The 26632-nt window shown below is 31.6% G+C and overlaps 2 protein-coding genes across 3 annotated transcripts in view; one reads left to right on the top strand and one right to left on the bottom strand.

Annotated features, from left to right (window-relative positions):
- Window positions 1-13694, top strand: part of LOC106715332 (transmembrane and coiled-coil domains protein 2) — a 28409-nt gene extending 14715 nt beyond the window's left edge. For both annotated transcript variants that reach the window (XM_045683644.1, XM_045683643.1), the window contains exons 7-17: window positions 296-456; window positions 979-1049; window positions 1532-1665; window positions 3539-3553; window positions 7404-7551; window positions 8026-8152; window positions 10193-10303; window positions 10609-10716; window positions 11199-11401; window positions 11777-11911; window positions 13347-13694. In XM_045683644.1, coding sequence (XP_045539600.1) covers window positions 296-456; window positions 979-1049; window positions 1532-1665; window positions 3539-3553; window positions 7404-7551; window positions 8026-8152; window positions 10193-10303; window positions 10609-10716; window positions 11199-11401; window positions 11777-11911; window positions 13347-13374 — 1241 coding nt within the window. In that variant the 3' untranslated portion in view covers window positions 13375-13694. The remainder of the gene's footprint in view (window positions 1-295; window positions 457-978; window positions 1050-1531; window positions 1666-3538; window positions 3554-7403; window positions 7552-8025; window positions 8153-10192; window positions 10304-10608; window positions 10717-11198; window positions 11402-11776; window positions 11912-13346) is intronic.
- Window positions 13695-16751: 3057 nt separating this feature from the next.
- LOC106715329 (plastin-2) overlaps window positions 16752-26632 on the bottom strand; it is a 42324-nt gene continuing 32443 nt past the window's right edge. The window contains exons 6-16 of the mRNA XM_014508608.2: window positions 26199-26352; window positions 25577-25740; window positions 24781-24890; window positions 24211-24405; window positions 23692-23902; window positions 23296-23426; window positions 22693-22840; window positions 22027-22178; window positions 21683-21784; window positions 20861-21030; window positions 16752-17068 (exon numbers count right to left, since the gene is read on the bottom strand). Coding sequence (XP_014364094.2) covers window positions 16873-17068; window positions 20861-21030; window positions 21683-21784; window positions 22027-22178; window positions 22693-22840; window positions 23296-23426; window positions 23692-23902; window positions 24211-24405; window positions 24781-24890; window positions 25577-25740; window positions 26199-26352 — 1733 coding nt within the window. The 3' untranslated portion in view covers window positions 16752-16872. The remainder of the gene's footprint in view (window positions 17069-20860; window positions 21031-21682; window positions 21785-22026; window positions 22179-22692; window positions 22841-23295; window positions 23427-23691; window positions 23903-24210; window positions 24406-24780; window positions 24891-25576; window positions 25741-26198; window positions 26353-26632) is intronic.

The raw sequence follows: 26632 nt of genomic DNA, 5'->3' as shown, positions 1-26632 counted from the left end.
AATTTTCAGTCAAATCGATTCAGCCGTTCTTGAGTTATAAATAGTGTAACTAACACGACTTTCTTTTATATATATAGATTTGATAGAATCTAGGTAACAAACAAAATACACTAAGTAATTAGCCTATACACTCTTCCAGAATGTAAATTAAACCTATGTTCTAAATTTCATTAAATTATGTCCAGTCTTTCTAGTATTACTTAATAACAAACATAGATATTTTCGTATTTAATATCTAATTACACATAATAGTATTAGTTTATATAATCCAAATAAAGTATGTATAATGTTCCAGAGAACGTGAACGAATACCTGAAGTTGGCTGCGAACGCGGACAAGCAACAGTTGCAACGAATCAAAGCAGTGTTCGAGAAGAAGAACCAGAAGAGTGCGCTCTGCATCGCGCAGCTGCAGAAGAAACTAGAAGGTTACAATAAAAGGATCAAAAACTGGGAGGTAAAAAATCTTAATAAAGAATTTTAACGTCAAATAACATTAAAACTTTCCTTTGCTTCGACTTAAAGTCTAAATTTAGTATAAAAAATTACATTATATTCCATACTAGCTTTTACCCGCGACTCCGTCCGCGCGGAATAAAAAAAATGCACACAAGATAAAAAAGTTCCTATGTCCGTCTCCTAGTTCTAAGCTACCTCCCCATCAATTTTCAGCTAAATCAGTTCGACCTATCTTGAGTTATAAATAGTGTAACTAATACGATTTTCTTTTATTATGTAAGATAGATAGATTAGATTTAATTAAATTGTTTAAACTTTCGTGAGACATCATAATTAATTAATTAAGAAACGGCTTAACTCACGTTTTGATCGTCCGGTGACGGCACCGACTAGTTTCGGACTCATCGGGGGTCCATCTTCAGGGCGAGTGTTTAATTCGCGATTAGATTTGTGAAAATTAAGTGATGTTTCTTTCTCTGTCTCTGATGATTCTTCTCTGATTATATGATAATAATTCCAGCAACACGGCACAAGCGGACAGGCGCACAGGCAACCGCGAGAAGTTCTGCGTGATATGGGACAAGGCTTGAAGTAAGTACATTTAAATTTGTAGTAGGATAGAATTAATTAAATATTACTTAGGCTTACCCTTATTATAGATTTGTCATAATAAATTTACTAAAAGCTAACCTGAAAGCCAAATTAAAGCTTCTTCAATGAATCAATACATAAATACTCAGAAAAGTAGGCAGGTATAGAAGTTTTCAAATATCTTGGCGGCTCGATAGTTCGTACTAGTTGCTGCGCAGAACAGAATTTTAGGTGTAGCAGTTTGCTGAGGAGTGGCCACTGTGCAGCTAACCTTGAGCAACCAAGATATTTGAAAGATACTATACAAATCTGATGTGTCCACACTGGTTGCCATGACAACGATAATAAATAAGAGTTTGGTGTTTATTCTTTTAAAGCGTAAATAAGAGACAATTTTTACTTTTTACATCTTATTTATTATCGTTGTCATGGCAACCAGTGTGGACACATCAAAATCCTTTGTTAATTTAATAACATAACAGGAACGTTGGTGGCAACATACGGGATGGTATCACGGGTCTGGGTGGCAGTGTGATGGCGGCGCCGCGGGAGTTCGCACATCTCTTCTCACGTTCCAACAGATTCGGCTCCGCGGATAACATCGCACAGCTCGCCGGTCTGTATTATTATAGTACATTTCTTACTATAGATGTGCCAATTTCATAGTCCACATTTGATATCTAGAAATTTTACTTAAAAACATCGATTAAATTGAATGAATCGATTCGAAATTCAAAGATTTGTGATTCAGTTATTATGAAATAGCCATGTTTTTCGATCGACTTTTGGAACATCCTTTATTTAAAAAAAAAATAGTTCACTGATGTAACATTGTTATGACGTTCGTTTTTCATGATTACAATAAATTTATATTCGAATAAATAAAAAAAGGAATTGTGCAGTTCTATTTTTAAAAATATACATATATATTTTATGTCCGCCGTTACAAGGTTACTTTATTGGATTTTAATGAAGTGTCAATTGTAACCTTTTAAAATGACCCACTTATAGTAGTAGTTACTTTTTGCTCCAGAAGCATAAAATGGCATAAGATAGAATATGTCCGTCTTCTCCAAAACGGCAATTGATTGACACAAGTATAGTAGTACTACTACTTTGACTTAGTAGAGTAAAAACTACTACTGGTAAAATTTGCAAATTTTTATCACACACAAAATAAATTACAGACAAAGATCGGTAGTTTCTTTACGGTTAACCTAAAGTATATGCTCCGACGTTGAACTACAAATTGAATCCAGGAAAAATAAATATATATATATATATATATATATATATATATATTAGGGTGATTCAAAAAAAAAATTTAATTTTTTTTTTAACCGATACCCTCTCAAATGTTTCTATTTGATATAAAAAAAAAATTCACCAAACCCGAGCCCTATAGCTCAACTCTAAGGGGTCGCTACTGTTTTTTTATTTTCCCGTTTAATTAACATGGGAAAAATCGTTTTTTGTTTTAAATTGAATTTACACATAATTAACGCAATTTTTTATAAAAAACGATTTTATATTCTTAAAGTAGAGTCTTCGAGCTTTCCAAAACTCTATTACAAAGTACAATTATCTTTACATTAATATAAAAAAATTGTGACAAAATTATATTCCATGATTACTTGTAATCATACACTTAATTCATTTATCTTATTGATATCATGTGTGCTGCAACTACACTACGTACTAAAAACCATTTTCGAAATTTGTAATATATAAAAATTCAATGCTTACTTATAGTTTAAGTAAAAATTTTGAGGAATGTGCAAAAAAAAAAAAATTCCAAGCATTTTTCAAATTTCGAAATTTAGTGATTTTTAAATAGCTGTAATTAGTCTTTATGTAAAGATAATTGTACTTTGTAATAGAGTTTTGGAAAGCTCGAAGACTCTACTTTAAGAATATAAAATCGTTTTTTATAAAAAATTGCGTTAATTATGTGTAAATTCAATTTAAAACAAAAAACGATTTTTCCCATGTTAATTAAATGGGAAAATAAAAAAACAGTAGCGACCCCTTAGAGTTGAGCTATAGGGCTCGGGTTTGGTGAGAATTTTTTTTATATCAAATAAAAACATTTGAGAGGGTATCGGTTAAAAAAAAAAATTAAAATTTTTTTTTAAATCACCCTAATATATATATATATATATATATATATATATATATATATATATATATATATATATATATTCTACCATATTTATTATATATGTTTAACACAGACTATAGATTAATAAATATTTGGTGCATTCTCAGCATATTTTAATATCCATAGTATAAGATCCATTTTAAATGAAAGACATTTAACATTACTTCCAATATATTATTGGGCAAGTTTTCATTGCATATCATCGCCTTAAAAGTTGAAAATAACTTAATATATTGAAGAGATATGTATTATAATGTTCAAGTATATAAATAATTATATATCAAATAATAATTAGATGTTTATTTAAATTATATATTTTGTCTCGCAGAAAACACGGGTACTTGTAAGTATATGAGTGGTAGCAAAACATTCATTATTAACATATCATGTTCATTTCGTAATAAAAAACCTTATTAATAATTGCTCTAGTTAATAATACCGTTTATTAGTTTTAACAATCTTTAATTGGGATTTTATTAATCTTAGAAATTTTTTTTAACCTTCATTGATTAATTTATTGTATAAATAGACAGTAGATATAAAATTATTTGCAAATGTTAAAGCACTTCAATAACCTTTAAAATTGCTAGTGTAAATAACACTTATTTAATAATTATATACTCGTAGATAAAGCTAATTAGTATGTTTTGGTGTAAAATCTAGTAATTAGCGTAACTCAAGTACCTAAGACAAATATTAAATTTAAAAAAATTGAAAATGGATTTGAAGTTGATTACATTCTAGATTAAAAAATAACCTTTTTACGACACTAAAATTATTAATGCTATATTTAATAATAAAATGTTAAAAAATACCCGTTAAAACTATGAAATCTAATATATAAATTTCTCGTGTCACAGTTTTCGTTCCCGTACTCCTCCGAAACGGCTTGACCGATTCTCATGAAATTTTGTGAGCATATTCAGTAGGTCTGAGAATCGGACATCTATTTTTCATAAACCCCCCCCCCCCTATTTAGTTTTTTATAACTGCGCGCGGACGGAGTCGCGGTTGACAGCTAGTATATAAACAAAATTTTCACTTTCTTATCTCATGATTCAGAAAAATAAATCTATGATGACATACAGTGACAGCTTAGATAACTTTGATAGATGTATAAATTGAATCAATAGTTGTTATCTACAAAGATTTAATAAATAAAATATATTAGTCATTTATGTAACAAATTGGTTGGAAATAATTACAATAGTAAATTATAAAAAATTCAAGCAAAGCAAGTATTGATATCTTTTTGTAATGTTTCGGCGACGAAACTGAAGAGCCGTCGGTGGCTCAGGGGTTACTTGATTTGTAATCTACAGTTCCTGGGTTAGAATCTGGCCATGTAATAATGTGTTTTTCGATTTACGATTTACATACATTTATCCGACATTCTTACGGTGAAGGAAAATCGTGATGCTGCACATATCTGAAAAGAAATTCAATGATATGTGTGAAGTCAACCCGCACTTGGCCAGCATTGACTATGTCCTAGTCACCCCAAACTTGGGGTAGGCTCCGAGCCCCTCACTGGGAACGAATAGCGAGCTGATGATGATGAAAGTCAAGCAACTCGCACTGAACCAGCGTGATCGACTAAGGCCTAGTCACCCCTAAATTAGGGTAGGCTACGATCCCCTCCTTAGGAACGTATAGTGAGCTGATGATGATGAAGACGGTGATAAAACTCCACGGTTATGTTAAAATCTAAAAAGTTATGACCGTCTAGTCAAACAATATTTACTGTTTTCAAATACAAGTTAACCTTCACAATGCGGGATACGTCATTACAGTCACAGTCCGTCATTTACATAACATCTGATAAACATGCTCAGAGATAGTCAGTTAATACCTGCGCGGGCGCACACACGTACAAACATGACTCATGTTTATATAGTGATTTTATAATATGTTTTTTCGCAAGTGCAAGAAATGCCGGAAGAAATGTAAATAGAATTTGTTTTTATTTTTATTCTTAGAAGATTCTTTTTTATTGAACAGAAATATATTTTGTTAGTTACGGAAGTTGTTTAATATCTAAATAATATTTAGTAAAAATACGATTTAATTTTTCATTTTAACTTTTTTTTAATTTCGATTGTCGCTTGTTTAAAGTTTTTATTTGCTATATTTTGTTAAAAAATTCTAGTCTTATCTTTTAATTGTCTTAGTAATAGTTATTTGTTTATAAAATAATGTCACGATTAACCATAAAACATTTTCTATATCTTTCGTCTTTTGTGACTATATTAAAAATTAGTATATTATTTAATTTTATTTTTTCAGAAATTAGTATCGTTTTAAACATAGATTAGTTATAGCAAAATTAGACTCAGTTCAGTGTTGCACTTTTATCTCTTATTTCTAAAAATCCTATTTTGTATTTAACAATATTATTGTACATTGCTTGATAACATGTAAACACCAGTGTAATTGTTGCTTATCATGTTGTCTAATTCTTGCACGCTAGCCCCACAACATGCGGAACTGAGAGGTAAATATATGCTAATTATCACATTTTTAATTGTTGTTACAATGCATCATAGTTTGTTTACGATGTGTACAGTGACCTTGCAATTCAGTGTAGGAATTATTAACACTTTCAGTGCTAAATTCACAGTACGTAAACATTTTCAATCGCATTTAACGTGTTAAAAAATCGTTTATTTTTTTTTGTCATATCAGTATTTTTTCTGTAGTTATTCCAAAAGAAATTAATTCAAAAGCTATATCCAGTGTAATTATAGCCTTAGTAATTATAGTATGTTGGTATGGATAGTGTATATATATATTAATATGTATTCTTATTTCTAAAATTCACTATCTCATTGTTATATAATACGTATAGCTTAGTATAATTCAATGACGCTTTATTATTTTCTTTTGCCTATTTTATTTATTAAAAAAAAAACTTAATTTCTTATATATTGTTAAATTGCCTGCACTGTACATAGAGGTCGAAGTTACTATGAGTACATAAAAGTGATTCATTGTCAATGCCAAATTAACTCGACCCCTCTCGCTGTCATAACAATTTCATACATACTGTATAAGTCGTAATTTTATTGGCGTTGTAAACTATATTCCGAACACTAAATGGAATTAAGTTTTACGTACGAGTAATAAAATGAAATGAGAAAAACACTTCCCATATCCGTTTGATTTTTTTTAAATAAAGGTACTATAAAAATAGGTTACTTCGTGATACAAATAATAATTATGTAAATTCTTGGATATCACATCTATAAAGTAATTGTATTAGGTATGTGGGAGATAAAGTGGTAACAAAGAAAAGAAAAACTATAAAATTTATATTATATTACTTTACGGTGTTAATTTAGGCCAGGGGTAGAGAACCTTTACTTATAAACGTGCTATTTTTAATGAAGTGAAGTGCTAAGAAATGTTTAATGTGTTCATAGACGTCATCAAACAGTTTTATCTTTGCGATTGTTGTGAAGATTCCGTATTATTCGTTCTCTCCTCTTTTTATACATGCTTCAGGTTTTTTTCGTAGTGCATAATGTATTTTGTGATCAGTGACGTGGTCGAAATATTGTGTCGTGTGCCATTGGTTCTCTATCTCTGTTTTATATTATTAATAAAATTGTTGTTAATAATTAAATTCACAAAATTACATCATAATCTTACATTTCGTCACATAATCATATCTCGGTGATAAGTAATAAACGCTATTTTTTTTTTTCAAAAAGTAAAAAAAACACATTTTTTAAATGTTACCAAGTCATATATTCAACCATTAACAGTAGGTTTCTAAGACCAAAATCTCTGTATAAAATACATCGTCATCTCTGCCATTATCTTTGATAAAACAGAGATAACAATATATTATAAACAAAGATTTTGATCTCAGAAATCTACGGTAAGCCAAGTAACATATTATCGAATTTCTAAATAAAACTTTCAGTGTGCATTTATCTTACTTAATCTCTACTAAGGCAGTCAATAAGAGACTTTTAGTGTAGCTATACTATGATAAATCTACACTAATCTATTGCTTAAGTGACGGTTAAACAATTATGAGTGTAACAGCTACCAGCTACCAATGCTACTCTAACAAATATAATTTATTGTGACCTCTCTATAAAAAAAAGTCTTTATTGCTAGCGCTATTTTAATGGTAACTAGCTTCGTATGTATTGCGTGTATTGAGTGTTGCTACAACGTGGCAGCGAACGCGTCGTCGGAAGGTTCGCGTGCGTCGGAGGCGGGTGAGGCGGCGCCGCGCGGCTCCACGTTACCTCGCGCAGCCACATCTCCCGCACCCAAGTTCTCACCTGATGCCTCGCCCAGCTCCTCCGTCACTAGTGAAGGCGCGCCGTAAGTAATAATATAATGTATTTTTATGTATAAAACAATCACTTAACCACCCCTCTTGTATCTATACAAGTTAGAAGACAATTTCCTTGTTTAAATTTTTGTCTGTAATTAAATCTGTTGCGACAACACCGGCCCCCGGGATAGAGTGCGCACCGCGCAACCTTTTTTCGTCTATCTTTTTTCTTCATGAACTTTATCTTGTTCATAAAGAAAACAAATTATATAAATGATTATAGTTTTTTTAGCTAAACTACACAAGATAAAACAAAATCGATAAAAACCAATAGATATTATAAAGCTATTATATTAAAAGTATAAAGAAGTGCGGCGCTTTTTTTTAGTATTCTAGTATAAGTTTATGCTTTAAAAATGCAAAGAATTGAAATGAAAATTAAGAAATAGACTGTTTTAAATTTAATTTGATGTATGTACATTTTTAAACATCATAGTATATGATTGTTTCTAACATTTCAGTTATCAAACGCAACCAGGAACAAATAACATGTCAGAAGCTACATTCTCCATCAAGCCGATACTGAATGAGTTGCGCGAGCGCAGGGAGGACTACGAGCGACTGGCCGAGAAGATGGAGGCGCTTAAGGTGACCCTTACTCTCAATAAATAACACTGTTACACATAGTGCTTTTAATACTGGTTTTTAAAACTTCAGTTATCTGGTTATCTGTTTTTTTGGAGATCCAATTAGGTTGTTTACTATATCAAAGCGTTTTTAAATTAAATAGATGTCGCCCGCGATTCCGTTCGCGCAGAATTGAGAAAAAAATTAAATGAGTAGCCTAGGTGTTCTATATATGCCAGATTTAATCGAAATCCGTTGCAGATACCTTTACATCCATCCATCCATCCAAAAATTCGTATTTATAATATTAAAAAGATTTGTGGGTAGTATGAATATTAATGTTAGTACTAGCAAAACTTTCCATGATTCTGTGATCTAAATGAAAAAATCTATCGTATTTATATCTATATATTATATCTAACTCCTTTTTTATTTAGTCACTAGCTGTGCCCGCGACTTCGTCCGCGTGAAATACTATTTTGGGTAGCATTTTTTTTGGGCTAATTATTTTATTTAACCAACGTGCTATGCTTTGATGTATGTAGAAGAACATAGAAAGAGGTGTGCCCGGACTGCGCCAAATGTAGGTCCTGGGTCTCTGCCTACCCCTCTGGGTTACGGGTCGTGAATTATGTTGTTGTTGTGGTTTTTACTTAAACTTATAAAAAATGCCAAAAAATATGAAACTTACAAAATATTCACATAAACATCTTCCCATACAAACTTTCATCCCCTATTCCGTTTTGTTACATTGCAACCTTGAGGGTTAAAGTTTTACAAATTTAAAATGTCATATTTATTTATATCAAATCAGCAGCCTAAAAAATAAGTTTAAAGCTTCTAACTGTAAAAATGACGATACTTTCATACAAATTTCCACCCTAAATTTCAACCCCTTCAAACCCTTTTTCGCGTTGTAAAGTAGTCTTTATCCTTTCTCGGGTTCTAAACTAAATATTTGTAACGGTAACAGCAAAGCATATTGAACAAAACATTCAACAAAATCTAAAATATTCCCAAACAAATCTAAAATATTCCCAAACAAAATTTCATCCCTAATTGTTATTTAGCACCCTTAAGAGTAAACTTTTTTCAAATATTGAATATTAATTTCTTTATATTAGATTAGCAGCCTCAAAAATAAGTTTCAAGCTTCTAACTGTAAAAAAAGACGATACTTCCATACAATATTCCACCCCCTCTTTCAACCCCTTACAACCCCCTTTTCGCGTTAAAATGTAGCCTACGTCTTTCCTCAGGCTCTAGACTAAATATTGGCAAGGATAACAGCAAAACATATTAAACAAAACATTCACCAAAACCGAGCATATTGTCAATCAAAATTTCATCCCCTATTGTTATTTAGCACCCTTGGGCGTAAATTTTAAAAAAAAATTTAATTTCATATTTATTTATATAGAATTAGCAACCTCAAAAATAAGTTTCAAGCTTCCAACTGTAAAAATGACGATAATTCCATACAAACTTACACCCCCACGTTCAACCCCTTGCAAACCCTTTTTCGCGTTAAAATGTGCCCTATGTCCTTCCCCAGGCTCTAGACTAAATATTGGTAAGGGTAATAGCAAAACATATTAAAGAAAACATTCAACAAAACCTCACATATTGCCAAAAAAAAATTTCATCCCCTATTGTTATTTAGCACCCTTGGGGGTAAAATTTTTCCAAAAATTTAAAGTCATATTTATCTTTATCAAATTAGCCTTGAAAATAAGTTTCAACCTTCTACCTGTAAACATGACGATAATTCCATACAAACTTTCACCCCCACTTTCAACCCCTTTTTCGCGTTAAAATGTAGCCTATGTCCATCCTCAGGCTCTAGACTATCTGTGTACAAAATTTCATTTAAATCGGTTCAGCAGTTTTTGCGTGAAAGCGAGACAGACAGACAGACAGACAGACAGACAGAGTTACTTTCGCATTTATAATATTAGTAAGGATTGTAAGTCAGTAATATAGTTGAAGTCAGTAGTAGTATAGTTGTTAGTAATGTTTTTAGTAAATTTTCAAGCAGTAATTTGATGTCTTTATCAATAGAATCTATCGCAAGAGGTATCTTTCCTGTCTGCGGCGCTGCAGGAGGAGCGGTTCAAGACGGAAAGACTCGAGGAACAAATCAATGATCTCACTGAACTGCATCAAAATGAGGTAAACTATTACTAAAAGTATTTTTGTTACAAGTCATTTCATATAACTTGACGGCTCAAGGTCGTATCCCGTATCCCTTTCTGACCCCCCCTTAATTTCTTATATTTTCATACTAAATCTACGCTATTATATTTTTTTAATGAATAAAACGGTGCTTTATTAATTAACTAAGTCGGATATCGATTTATGTAGTCATTAATCTTCTTCGAAGTGCTCTAATTTTGGAGTGAAAAATATTATTCTTAAGCTACTCCAACTAGTTGTATGTTCTAGAGTTCATAAAAAACTTTATAATTTTGTCCCAGGTGGAGAACCTGAAGCAGGCGCTGACGGATGTGGAGGAGAAGGTGCAGTATCAGAGCGAGGAGAGAATACGCGACATACACGAGGCCCTCGATCTCTGCCAGACTAAAGTGAGTCACATATTTTGTCCTTTTAAATGTGCACTAAAACTGCACTAATATGCACTAAAACTGTATATGATCCACGTTTATTTTAATTTAGTCAAATAATGCGAGCTTTTATTGCCTCATCAGTAGTAATGTTATAGAATCACATTTTCATGTGTTCTTCGCTAAATTCACTGTTTAAGGCGAATTTAAATGACCTCAACTGGACAATGTTTAGGCAATTTTTGGCTCTTATTTATTACTTTAGGTTATATTTAGCTACTAGCTGTCGCCCGCGGCTCCGTCCGCGCGGAATTAAAAAAAAACTTAATAAGTAGCCTGTGTTCTTCCAAACTATGTTCCACGTCTGTGCCAAATTTCATCAAGATCCGTTCAAGCCGTTCCGAAGATTTTAAACAAACATCCATCCATCTATCTAAAAATTCGCATTTATATTATTAATAAAAGATTGTTTCTTTTTTCTAAAATAAATAAATATAAATCAGATCGGCAAGTTGGAGCAGTGGGCAGCTGGTGGTGGGGGAGGTGCGGGCGGTGGGGGTGGTGCGGGGGACGCGGGCGGTGCTGCGGCGCTCCCCCCACGTCTGCTGCTCGTCAAGCTGCTCAATGTGGCGCTCACGCTGCTGCAGCTCGTGCTGTTGCTCGTCGCCACTGTCGCAGGCGTCACCATGCCCTTCCTCAGAACTAGGTTTTTTTTTTAAATATCTTGACTTCACGCGAATCGCTACACAGAACAGAACACAGATCACCTTGGGCCGACAAGATATTTGAAAATATTAACACACCTCATATTCTCCAAACATACTCCACTAGAGAGAGAGAAGGGAGTCTCTCTTGGAATTCTTACCCCCTACCCCCCTCTGGTGAAGTTTGTACTCGAAGTCGTTTAATATTTAATATAAGGGTTCACTTAGTGCGCGCGTATTTATACGTACGTCCTTTTTTAATACATGCACTGGAATTACGTAAATATCGTATGTATTTATAAAATCATCTCTACGATGTTGTAGGCTTCAAGTAAGCAACTTTTTTTCATTTCAACATTCTTTGCTATAAATTTCAGGGTACGAGTTCTAACAACAAGTGTAGCATTAATGGTAGGTGTGATGGTACTAAAGCAGTGGCCCGAAGTGACACAGCTGTCGGACCATCTGGTGGCGCGGCTCAAGGAGTACTTGCTGGATAAGCACCACGACAGGTAATGCCCCACATACCCTCTCATCCTCTGTACTTGTGGTGGGGTGATAGTCCACGTCCGCGTATACCACTCGCAATCTTACTCCAACAGAATTAAGTTTACTCCAAATAGTTCTTGCAATCTTACAATGAAGTTTACTCCAAACAATTCTTGCAATCTTACAATGAAGTTTACTCCAAACAGTTCTAGCAAGTTTACAATCTTAGTTTACTAGTTTGAACTTTACTTCAAACTCTAATAATTCTTGCAATTTAACTCTATCAGAGTGAAGTTTTAACTCCAAACTGTAGTAGTTTGTTATCTTACTCTACCGGATCAAAATCTTGTATACAGTTTCTAATAAATATACTTCATAAAGATAGTATTTTTAACTTTCATCTCAATCAAGTAATATTGCGAGTTTTATATGTTTGCTTTATTCCACTAACATGCTTTTGTATAAATAACAAATGTTACTAAAAAACATATATATGTATAATAAAAATTATGTCACATGTTTGTTTAATGCATTTAATTGTTAAATGTAATAACACCGTGTAATAAAATTGTATTTTTTCTAACACAAATGTCTTTTGGAAAATAATAACAATTTTTATATTTAATTTAATGCTCTAACTAAACACACATCGGCAAATATTTGATAAACAAGTTTTTATTTATTTACTGCAGGGTATAGAATTTTTATTTTTAATCTTTTAAAACCTAAAAACTTTGCAAATTTTTTATATTTTTAGCAGACTTCAAAAAGAAGGAGGTTATCAATTCGACTGAATTTTTTTTTATCATTTTTGTACTCGACGTTTGATGTACAATTTTCTTTTTACACAACTCACAGTTGTCAAAATGTGTCTGTCAATCCTCTTCAATTAGGAATATTACTAAAGTATGTCCAAATTAGTGAATGATTGAATCTTTTAGTGAAATTACTAATTTAGTAAGCATCTTTATTAGATCTTATGGATGTTAATTGCAAATAAATACAATTAGTTTTAAAATTTAGATGTTTCTTTAGCTCTGTTTGAACTTTTTGATACTCATTGTCCTATTGATTAGATTTTGTAAAACGCATAAATTTTTATGATGCCTTTAATAATATAGAGGGTGTTTTCGGTCCTGTTTTATTTAACTAAATAAAATTATTTAATAACATTGTCACGCTTTCACATCATGAACTAACTTTAGTAATGACAAAATCTTGTCTTTTACAATTTTTCATTGTCCGCTTTTTGTCTAAATTATTGTTTTTTTATTTTTTAATAAATATGTCAGCTAAAAGTTATGACAGAACGAACTTATTTAAATATTTTTCGTGTCAACATACAGTTTTATGTTTTATAGAGAATTTAGTTACTATTTTTTTTTTGTTGTTTTTACTTCTAATTATAAACATTTTTGCTTTATTTTTAATTTATGTTTTTTTTATTTTCCACTTCAGGTATGAATGCAAATCGTTGTGTGGTTGAAACTATACAATGTCTTGCTGTGAAAATGTTCGTGATATATCAAAATTTTATTATTAAATTTTTGATAAAATTTAAAGATAAATAAAAAATTTATTGGAAATAATCAAGGCTTGTTTTTCGTTGGTGAAAGACTGCTTTAGTACGGGTGAGAGTGAACTTAACTCGGCTGCAGTTTTTTTTAGACGAAATTGTCTAATTATTTTTTTATTGTAAGGTTTGATTATTATTTGCCTAATTGTATACTTTTATTTAAAATTATTTTAATGTAAAAGTTACGATGTGATGCCATCACATTCATATTAATTTTAATCGACAAAAAAGGGGGCTAACTTATTCTAATTTTTTAATCTTTTTTTTATATATTTAAACAAATAAAAAATATTTTTTTTTTATTATATATTTTGATCTCAGGTAAGTAGTCTTTAATTTTGAGACATTATTTTGTTTAAAAGATCAAAGTGACGTTTAGACCTAATATAATTATGTCCAGTCTTATGTCATTCATAATATGTATTGTGATTATTTTCTTATTATTTATATAAAAGGCTGTGCCGAGTTATGTTTATATCTTGCCCTTACTTTATATATTTTTTTTAAATTATTCAACCATTGGTGTAGCTTAAATTCATTTGTTACAAAGTTAATATCTTTGTATATTAAAAAAAGCTTATCCAAAATTGTGATGTTTTTTTATTGTATTTCTAATTTTTATAGAAAACTAAACGAATATTTTTTAATGTCAATATTGAATTGACACCGCTAGTTTTCACTATAGAAGTATGTTTAAAAACATGATATATTGAACTTGAGTTCTCGCTTGTAGAGATATCTCTCTAAACTGAGTTCTCGCTTGTAGAGATATCTCTCTAAACTGAGTTCTCGCTTGTAGAGATATCTCTCTAAACTGAGTTCTCGCTTGTAGAGATATCTCTCTAACTTGAGTTCTCGCTTGTAGAGATATATCTCTAAACTGAGTTCTCGCTTGCAGATATATCTCTCTAACTTGAGTTCTCGCTTGTAGAGATATCTCTCTAACTTGAGTTCTCGCTTGTAGAGATCGACGGACAATGATTCGCTTGTCCAAGTTGAAGTGTATTTCTAACTTATATTAGCCAATTATTTGTATTATAAACTAAATTGTTCTAATTAGTGACAAAATCAGATGTATTTTAAATTATAAAAGTACAATATTATTGTGACATTTTATTAGAAAATTTAATTTGAATAAAAGTTTTTAAATAAAGAAACTTCATTCATCAATTTAACGGCGAAAAAGCCTCAAAACTGTATCTATAAAGCAATAATATTATTAAGTTTGGACAGTTGTAAATATTGTGAGTGGGTCCATTTGTTTTTAATAATACTTAACGTAGAATTTCACTGCACTGACTTGTAATACAGATTGTCGTCTCTGTTTTGTCAAAGAGAATAAAAGAGATGGCAATATGTATATAACGCAGTGGAATTCAACTTTAATAATGCTCTCGTATTTTTTAAAGATTTTCCTTCATTATTTTTAGAATTTGAATTTGCATCTCGAATTGCTTTAGCGTCGTAATTGTTGGCGGGTGATGGTTTATAATTAAGGAATGTTATCATTGAAGTTGTGTATATAATTGTTATAGAAAATGAGAGTGTTGGCATATTAGTGTGGGTTTCCACTGCTGAAAAATTCGTACATTAAAATATTGACTTCCTTATCCTTTAAAATATTGAGTTAAATATATTTTTGTACACGTGGAAACCTACAATATTATTCTTGAACAATATTATTGTATATTTTTTTTTGTATTATACTGCTTTAGTGTTTATGATGTTATTAGCCATTTTGAGACATACGTTAATTTAAAAAAAAATTACTCACAATTTGACGAAGGTTCAATCAGTTTTATTTATTGAATATATTTGAAAGATATTCAAATGGAGGTTATAAAGTTTTCTATGTTGTATGAAAATGTCATTAATTTTAGACAATTTGTTATAAAGAAGCAGTTCGTTATCTACAAATGTAGTTATCAATTTTTTTCTATAAATGCTGTATGTTTGTAACGAGAGAGACATTCCAAAATTTTCTTAATTTTTAGATTACGATGGAAATATTTCTACATTATTCAAGAATATTTTAGATTTTTTAAAATTAACACTTTCAAGACGTTATATAAATTTAAAACTAAATAATTTTTTTATCTCAAACATATTTTTTACTTTATTATACAATAGTAACGTGTTGTGTTGATGAACTATTTAAATTTCCTACTTATATTACCCTGTTATTTATTAAAAAATTCAATAACTTCTTTCTTTTTAATTTCCATGATAAAATAATTTTTGGAATATTGTCATTTGATAACAAAAAATTCTTTGTTTATGCATCGAAAATTCTTTTAAAGAAGAAATGCTGCTAACAATTGACTTATGTGAAGTTAAGCTGAATCATTTAATTTTGTGTAATTTTCTAAAGTTGTTTTAAAAAAAAAGATAACATGTTCTTGTAAAGGTCTTTCAATGAAAACTCTTTCGGAAACAAGTTTTAACAAAAATACACGTTTTAGAAATTCTGTTCCTAGAGAGTACGTCAATTATATCATATGCTTTAACTTTTTTCGTCCCATTATTTTTTAAATTGCTATATTCAAGTGTGAAAGTTTTATGTTCTGTGTACATTAGACTGATCTTTGACACATAGTTTTTTTTTTAAATTTAAAAACCATTATTATGTTTCTTAATAAAGATGTTAAAATCAGTCTTATGTCTACAATTTATACGTTTTTATTATTGGAGTGAATTTGATTATATGCCGATATATAAATTTATTTTAATGCAAAATATGTCCCATCGATTTCGTATTATTATAATGAAAATGCATGACTTTGTAAGTTTTTATTTTATTGCCGGCTGTGGATTGAAAATAAATCATCACAATTTTATTATTATATTTTCGTTTTATTTCTCCCTAAAAACTGTTTTTTTTTTTTTAACTTAGAGGATGCAATGTGAATTTTTGTGATTTAATAATAATGACTACACAGAATAAAACGTGTAATTTTTTATTTTAGCCAACTGTTATAAAAGTAAAAAAATAAAATCTTTTCATAAAAATATATTTATTTTAAAATATGTACTTAAAAATAAGTATATAATGAATGCTCTTAAATTATTTCCATTATCAAATCAGTTTATAAAAATAAATTGCATTTCAATTCAATTTGTACGTAAATAAATATCCATTTTATAAAAATACTAAGAATACAATAATTTATTATAAAAAAATATAAAAATAAACATTCTATAAAATCTTTTTATAAAACATTTTTGTCATAAAAATAATTCTGATTCCAAAATGACTGAATAACTTTTTAAAGTCCTCTTGTATAAAAATCGTTGTTTTTCGATTAACAAAAACGAAATGAATTTTCATTGGAAGCGATTTACATTTAGTAAAAACACAATTAGAAAATGAAATCTATGTACAAAAGTAAAAAAATAATCATTTTACCATTATTCTTCTTTAGTTTCATCCGTGGAAACCGACTGTGTTCTCAGCAATGGAGACAAATTGTCCGGTTTCGGTGGTAGAGCTGGCTTCTCTAAAACTGGACTTACATCTGTGCTATCTTCAGGAATCAGCGACTCACTGACGTTATTTTCGACTTCCGTAATCTCCGAGTAAACCGTTACTTCTGAGTTCTCAACCCTATAAATATGTACAGTTTATGACGTACTATAAATTAACTTATCAATATAGAAAATGCATTTAAAAGAATAAAAAAAAATTGATCAAATTGACAGTAACGTGCAAAAAACTATCCTTTGAAGAGTTAAATGAAATTGGCTATTCAATTACCAGATTAATTCACTTACCAGACATATTTTGCGAAAAATAACTAAATCTAACCATCAAAATTTAAGTGAGGTTGAAAGATCTTTCAGGGGGTAAAAGATAAGTTCAAGAAGTTTAAAAAAAACACCAAGAAATTCAAAACAACGTACACAGAATTATTAAAACACACCATCACCGAAGTACAAATATTACAAAAAAAAAATTAAGTGCCTCCAAATATTGAAAAATCAAATAAGTACCTGTTGTTCCCAATTTGGAAAACCCAAATATGATGAAAATACTATTAAAATGTAAAACACAAACAGTTCACAAACACAAAAGTACCCAGAACCTTGAAAAGAAAAAAATATGTACATAAAAGTCACAAGTATAAAGGTAACAAGGAGTTGTCCCACAAAACTACAGACCTTTAGGAAAGATAGAGACAGCAATAAACTTCAATCAGCTGTTTGTACCCACAATTAAAAAAATACAAAAAACCAGGTTCAAGTTAGTTACAATTTCAAAACAAAACAAAGGTTATGTTAAATAAATTCAATACCATTTTCAATTCCGATTTATTTAGGCTTACAAATGTTTTAAATTATAAATGACAGCATATATTTGTATATAGCAATTAAACAATAATTGTTGTTTAATGTCACACTATGTTAATATTTAGCGATAAAATGATTCCTCCGTTATATTAAATTAAATCTAAAAAAAAAAATATTTCTATTAAAAAAAACTTAAAATGTCTAAAAAAATAAACATTTACAATTAAAATAATATGATGTAAAATAAATCGTTGTTTCCCATAGGAATGTTAAAATTATTAAAAAAAGGTCTAAAAAATATTTCACATAAAATTAAGGAATATACATTTTTATGTTAGAATATAGAACTTAACATAAGTATTAAAATGCCAATTAGGGAATGCTGGACTCTGAGAGGAATGTTCAAAAATTGCTTGATATGATTTTTTTTAAATACACATATGATATACAGTCAGCATTAGTCTATGGTTTATCAAATTAATTTTGACCATAGATTCTGTAGTTATTATTTTTTAAAAAATCACATGGCAAGTGTTATTTTTAAAACAAAACTTTTTTTGGTAATGGAACGTTAAATAAAAAAAAATTAAAATTGTTGGCACATTTTGATATTAACTTAGATCAAAGAAAAATCCAAATAAATTTAAAAGCTACAATCTTATTGAATTTGTATTATTTATTCTACTTTTAAAAAAAAAACATAGAATAGAGATTTTTTTAATTTTATGTTAACTATAGTTTTTATTACATAACCTATAAATGTACTTCAAAATGTCAAAACTAACGATATCTGTAAGGAAAATAAGACTTGGCTTTCTTGGCTCCGGTCTTTACATTTCAAAATCCAATACATTCAAAATAAAAAAGACAAGGCTGTATGGCTTACTTCCTTTGCCTGTTCTCGCGAGCGAATAGTAAAAACAACAACAATAACGCTGACTGTATAGATAACTTCAATGTATATTTATTTATCCCACGGAAAATCATATGAAATCGTTAAATATAATATTGTAATTGGATGGCAATTAACTATGAAACTAAGTTTTTAAAAAAAATGTCTTTTGAAGCATTGTTTACATTAAAAAAAAATCTAGTTTTTTTTTAATTCTAAAAGTCTTAAATTATATCGCAAAATGTTGTAAAAAATGTATAAAATTCATTGACATGATTTTTAATACTAAACGTGGATAAGTACTAAATGCTTTAACTACGAATTTAGGACCTAAATATTTGTCCTGTATAAGTTATTATGTATACAAATTAGGACATAATACAAATTATAAAATACCGCCATTACCACAAACAGTTGGGACGAACACAAAAACAAAATCCATCACCGGACTACAGTGTAAACAGGGCTTAACTAAAACCTAAATTCCACTGGTCGAAGAAAAATTGTCAACGCTAATATTTTTAAATGTAATAGACGGGACATTACGAACCAAAACCGTACGCTAAAAAAAAATCTACTACTTGGTAGAGTTTCGGTTGTGTTAATACATGTGACAGACAGAAGTACTAATGTCCGCTCTATTACATATATTCGAATCTCTATGTTCAGAATATTCAAAATGGATCTAAAATGAAGAATTAGAAATTAAAGCATTGCCGAAAGAATGCATTGAAAAGCTAATTTACAAAAGTGTGACGATATTTTACAATATCGATATTTATTCATCGATATATCGATAAAATTAAAGGTATAGCAAAAATCGATATTAAATCCGTCGATTTTACCGATAAATCGATTATAGTAGTTCTGTTTACACTGCGCCCATCACCTTATATCAACGGATTATATTTATATATGGAAGTGCTGATATATATAACATTGAAAGGTACATTTCCTTTTATGGAAGATTAAATTTGTACCGATGGGGTTATAATATTTATTTCTAGTGACTTATTAATAACAATATATTTTTTTTATTATAAGTCACTAAAAATCTTCAAAAACACAAATGTCTTTAGGCCATAATTAAATCCCGAATTATTCCCAAGCTGTTTGTACACAACACATACAATTTTCATCACCAAAAACACAATTTGATTGAATTTTTAAACTTAAAAAAAAAAATATAACAACTAAATACAATATAATGAATAAAAAAAATATGCATATAAAGTTATGGCTAAATGGTATTCTTACCATATTGTACTTATAAATATCAAGTGTACAAATTATAAATGAGTAATTAAAATTAATTTCTTTTGCTAAACTCAGAGTTAATTGGTCACTAATCGTGTCTTTAGTTTAGTTTTAGTATCAGAAATTAACACTAAGGTACACTGCTTGAGAAACTATCACACGACTCTACATTTTAGAGAATCTTTACTGGTTATAATTAGCAAAGATGATCTAAAATGACAAAAGTACTGAGAAATGTTCATCATCATCATCATCATCAGCTCACTATACGTCCTCACTGCGAGGCTCGGAAGCTACCCCAAGTTAGGGGTGACTAGGACATAGTCAATGCTGGCCAAGTGCGGGTTGACTTCACACATATCATTGAATTTCTTCTCAGATATGTGGATAAATGTACATATGTGAATCGTAACTCGAAAAACACATTAATACATGGCGGGATTCGAACTCATGACCTGCAGATTGCAAGTCAAGTGTTTAACCCCTGAGCCACCGCTCAGAAATGTTCATAGCAGTGATTTAGTGTTAATTTCTTATAAAACTACACAAATAAAATCCTTCAGTGTACAATGAGGAGAAAAACTGCTTTTTGCTCGCTATAGATGTCAGCAAGATCAAGTGTGGAAGTATTTAGTATACCACAGATATACAAAAAAACACTTAATTTCATAAAAGAAGTACAAAATACTCTGTAAATTAGAGATAGCAACGACTTTCTTCAAATTACATTCAAAAAAACTAAAAAAAAAATAGTAATTTTTTAAGATATTCCATAAAAAAAAATCGATAAAATGACGAACAAAATTTTGACAGATGACAACCCACACTTGACGCTAGCGCCACCTACATAGAGCTTTCAGTTTTTCTTCTCATTATAACTAGAGTGCAACCCTTAGTACCCCATCAGTGGTATCTGAATGTATGAAATGTTAAAAATTCAATCATTTCGTGTGAACTTACTTAGCGAGAGGCGCGTCCATATTGGGTATATAGTCGAGTGCCATGAGGCAGGCGAACACTGTCATGATCATTTTCGGTTTACGTTCCGTGATGTCCTCCGGCAGAGCGTACACACGCGCACCACAACGACGAGCCATAGATATCGCGTATTTAGCATTTGCTAGGTTCTCCTGGAATATATAACAGTCATCATCAGCTCTCTGTTTTCCCCATCGAGGAGGGAAGCTTAATCTAAGTAAGAAGTGACTCAGTCAAAGTTCAATTCTGATTGACTTTACACATTAATTTGAATTTCTTCGTCACTGATGCAAAGTAATTTTTAGTAATAGTTGTTTCAGATATCTTGGTGGCTCTTAAGTCACTGCGTAGAAATCAATTTAAGGTGTGTTGGAATGTATCTTGATGCGGAGGGAGTTCACTGCGCTAAGATGACCTTGAGCCGCCAAGATATTTGAAAAGAATTATACTTATTTTGTGAAAATTGTAAGATAAAATGGTTTTGTACAATATGGATAGAAAATATATCTTATATATAAAATTCTCGTGTCACAGTTTTCGTTCCCGTACTCCTCCGAAACGGCTTGACCGATTCTCATGAAATTTTGTGAGTATATTCAGTAGGTCTGAGAATCGGCCAACATCTATTTTTCATAACCCCCCCCCCCCATTTTTTAACTGTGCGCGGACGGAGTCGCGGGCGACAGCTAGTAGTTATATGAAAAAGTATTTTACAGATAATATTTAGGAATTAAAAAAAGCATTTCGAATTTTTAGATTGTATCGGAATGTATGGATAAATGAAGATACATAAGTAAGTGTTACCTCTTCATTACCGCCGGGCAGCACGAGGTCGTAGTTGATGGAGCCGGGTTTGATTGCATCGATAAGATCGATCACCACTTTGCCATCCGCAAGCACTTCGTCCTGAAAATTAAATAACAAACGGGTCGTAAAATTGAAAAAAAAAATAGAAATAATAGTTGTAATGAATGCATAAAAAGCACCGAACATAAAAATATATTTTCCAAAAATTTCATTCCATTCAATAAAACCTGTCATTTTATTTGGCAATATAAAAACTGAAATAGTAATACATTTTTACACGATTGTTTTGACAGTTAAAAACGACAGTTTAAAAATATAATTTCTTCAAACATGATACAAACCTGGAAGCTCTTAATAGACGAGGTCTTGCCAGCGCCTTGCAACTTGTTGTTGACCCACTGCACTATCTCCTTCTCAATGATGGGGCTGCCGGTGTTGGCCAGCCGCGTCAGCACAGACAGAGTGTACGCACGCATCAGCTGCCAGATCAGAGCTGCGACACATCGGTACATAACACATCAACCCATCACAACTTGACACATCAACTCATGACAACCTATCATATACTCATGACTCTCTATCAAATTAACTCATGACAACCTATCATATTAACTCATGACAACCTATCATATTAACTCATGACAACCTATCATATTAACACATGACAATTGATCTCATCAACTCATGACAACCTATCAAATTAACTCATGACAACCTATCATATTAACTCATGACAATCTATCATAGTTACATCATGTTTTACTAGGATAAAATATTAAAGTTCATCTCATGATTACGAATATTTTTTGTAACATAAGTTGTTGATTTTAATAAAAATAAATAAAAGGCTGTTTCGTCGACAACACAGACTAAGGAAGACTGAACTTACATAGACACGTCTCAATCAAAATGAATATTTTTTTGTTGGTGTTCATCCACCAAATGGGTTGAACTACCCTTCTTTGGGGGGTGAGAAAACTTACTTAAAATATAATAAAAAAACAAACCCAATGTGAGCGTGGCGTTGCCCTCATTGATATCTGCACCAGCGATGCCGACGAGTGAGAAGCCGAGCTGGCGGCCCAACTCCACCGCGTAGTTGCAGTTCTCCAGCCGCTCCATGAACTTGCGCAACTTCGAGAACTGTCTGTGAACCTGAAATCAACAGAATATTACAAAGTTAACAGTGGTAGACGTCAGCAACAACAACATCAGTTACACGAATTGGCCTCGCTCAGTGTAATACCACGACCTCACAGAAGACAGGCGTCAAGTGGAAGCAATTCCGCGTACAGTCTGATGAGTGTGGTGCTGGAAGCCTAATTTTAGTCCTCTTTCCCCTCCCACTCCTTTTCTTATAAGGAAAGGATGGGAAGGGGAGGTGGATTTGATGGAGGAGGAGATGCATATTCTCTTTTTGTGCGTTTCCTCCTTCGTCGATTGAGGGTAGGCAACGCATCTGCAATTGCGAATGTCTATGGGCAGCGGTCGCTTCGCCATTTCGGCGAATTCATGTGGCCGCTAGCTCGTTTGCCACCTTGTAATATAAAAAAAAGTTACTAATATTCCTTTCAACCAGAATCTTTAAATAACTAGTCTTCTAATGTTACCTTCTTCCAGTTGACGATGCCAGGCTTGATGATGTCGTAGAGCTGGAAGATGACGAGGCCGTCGGTAAGGTCTGAGTACAGCCAGTTCACATGCGGTGCTACACCCATCGAGTTCATCCAGTTGCGGTACGCTGGGAATGTTCAAATGTAACTTGTTAACGTGGGCTTACACTGACATACGACTACAAGTCATCTCATCTATACATATTAATGACCTTAGACATGTAGCTAATAATGAAAAACTAATTGGTATTTTTTTTTTGTCTGTATGTCTGTAAGAAAGGCGTTTGTTCCAAATAATCTTCGAAACGGCTGGATCTATTTTGATGTGGACAACCGTTAGTTCAAAATAAACTGATTGATTGGAATGTTGAAAGGTTGCAATATAACACTCACTCTTCTCCTCTCTGGTCTCATCGAGCTGGTGATACTCCTGGGTATCGGCGGTACGGTTAAGTCCGGGATGCTGGTTGAAGAGATTGGCAACAAAGGCCAAGTTCAACTTGTACACTCCACCGACTACATCCGCAGGTGTCACAAACGCACGGCAACGGAGACGTGCTGCTTGTTGTAACATAACTTCTGCACGACGAAGTAAATCCGTTTCCTAATAAAAAAAGTCAGAAATTACATTTTATATAACTTCTTAAAGTAAATTTCATACGAATTCGTATTGAAAATAGAATTTTGGTACATAAATTAATTGTTGTTAAGTTTTTAACTAATTGAAAAAAATGTTTGTCATCCATGCATTAATAAAATAGGCAGATTTTGATGAATCTTTGATAGAATGTTCTAAGAACATCAAAGAAGGTTTTTGCTTTTAAATACCTGAAAATATAATAAAACAAAAACATCTATGGTTTTTAATGAAAATGAATATTAATGAATATTTTAATGAAAATGAATATTTACCCTGAGCGCATCCAAGGTGACTCCTGCATCATCAGGCGCGATCTGCTTGAGGAGATAGGAGTATATCTCAGAGTCGGCGACGTCCTGCTGGAAGTTGGTGCAGCGCCGAGTCACGCCCGCGCTCTGCAGCTGGTGGTTGACCCAGCGCAGCAGGATGGCCTCGGGAGACAACGCCAGCAGATCTTCGATACGCTCCTGGAATACATTTATCATCATCATCAGCTCACTATACGTCCCCACTGAGGGGTTCTGAGCCTACCCCAAGTTAGAGGTGACTAGGACATAGTCAATGCTGGCCAAGTGCGGGTTGACTTCACATATATAATTGAATTTCTTCTCAGATATGTGCAGCATCACGATGTTCTCCTCCACTGTAAGAACTTCGGATAAATGCACATATTAAAATCGAAAAACATTGGTACATGGCGAGATTCGAACTCAGGACCTGCAGATTGTAAGTCAAGTAACCCCTGAGCCACCGACGCTCCTATATTTACACAGAGAGTTAATATCTCGTTATTTATTTGTTACGAAAATTTTACAATGTTTTGGTCAATGTAAACAGTGTACCTGGTCATTGAGCAGCTCGGTGAGACCGGGGCAGTGCTCCAGTGTGATCTGGTTGAAGAGACCGATCCTGATGATCTGCCACAGCAGACCCAGCACCAAGTGAGGCTTGCCTTAACATAGTTTACAAAAGATATTTATAATAATAAATTTGATCAAATTATTTTAAAAATATTCAAAGTTGATTCAAGTAAATAATAATTTAAAGAACAGATTACTCTTCAGTTATTTTTCATTTCTTTTGTTTCATTGAATTAAATGCATTAGAATAATAAATTTCCTTTAATTGTATAGAAACGAATCTTATCGATACTATAAATGCGAATGTTTAGATGGATGGATGGATGTTTGTTAGAAGGTATCTCCAAAACGGCTCAATGGATGTCAATGAAATTTGTCACAGTTTAGTAGAACACAAAGACTACTTATTAAGTTTTCTTTAATTCAGCGCGGACGGAGTAGAAGTCGACAGCTAGTCTTCAATAATTAAAAAAATGCCATATTTATTAACAGTCTTAAACATAGATTAGCTTCGCAAAATTATCTTTAACTGTCTTATGAAATAGGGTCTTCGACACTAATCATCTTTATTTCTTATATTATTATTTACTAGCTTTTACCCGCGACTCCGTCCGCGTGGAAATAAAAAATAGAAAACGGGGTAAAAATTATCCTATGTCCGTTTCCTGGTTCTAAGCTACCAGCCGACCAATTTTCAGCTAAATCAGTTTGACCAATCTTGAGTTATAAATAGTGTAACTAACACGACTTTCTTTTATATATATAGATTATAATTTACCTTTGGCCAAGTCGTGAGCATCAATATTGACAATATTACATCCAATAGCTTGAGAGGAGACGAGAGCGAGAGTCAGGTTCTCATGCTTGGTATATAAAGTTAGATTCTTCTTGTTGATGGCTCGCTCATCGATGGTGTCCGGGCATGAATGGTTAATCACTTTGCTGAAAAAATAACATGAATGTTGGTTAACATATTAAGGTCCGTTTTCACTAAGCTACAGTAGGCCGCACTGTTGGAGGATATATCTAACTCTATCTTACTATCTTATTAATATTATAAATGCGAATGTTTAGATAGATGGATGGATGAATGTTTGAAGGTATCTCCTGAGCGACTCAACAGATCTTAATGAAATTTCGCACAGATTTAGAACATAATCTAGAAAATGAAAAATGAAAATGAAAATCTTTATTATTGCACACTAAGTTTACAATATTCAATGTTGCCTTGGCTCCTTAACTAGTGAAAACTGTATTTAAGGAGCAAAGGACTTCCCTTATGTGAAATTACATTGTTCTTAGTGAAAATTATAGAAGAACACATAGGCAGCTTATTAAGTTTTTTTTCGTGGTCGACAACTAGTATTATAATATAATTTAATTAAAATGTAAAAACTGACCATAATATAAGACCATCTTTAAGTTTCTCATACAACTGTTTCCCCTCAGCATCAATTGGCAGAAGATGTTTCAAATCGGGATCATTTTCCAAATTGCTATTGATCCAGCCGGAGAAAGCCATCTGTTCCTCTAATCTGACAGAGTGTGTTGTACCTGGAACATTAAAATTGACACGTCTAAGATCATTACAATAATGAATTTATCTTTTAAAAGTCCTATGTAGGAAAAAAAATAGTAATTTTCAAATAATTCATCTATAAACAAACTATACGATTACTATAGAATCTATGGTTTTATATCAAATCTTTACTAACATATTTTGTTTTTAATGTCTGATATTAATTATAATAATAATAAAATCTATGTATACTTTCTAAGTATAAAATTAATTGTGAAAAACATAGGAAACTATGTACAATATCTACATCTGTGG

This window comes from Papilio machaon, chromosome 23 (assembly GCF_912999745.1).
Source record: "Papilio machaon chromosome 23, ilPapMach1.1, whole genome shotgun sequence".
In the NCBI taxonomy this organism is placed as follows: domain Eukaryota; kingdom Metazoa; phylum Arthropoda; class Insecta; order Lepidoptera; family Papilionidae; genus Papilio; species Papilio machaon.
The sequence above is the reverse complement of the archived record's forward strand: the minus strand, read 5'-3'. Positions and strand labels throughout refer to the sequence as shown.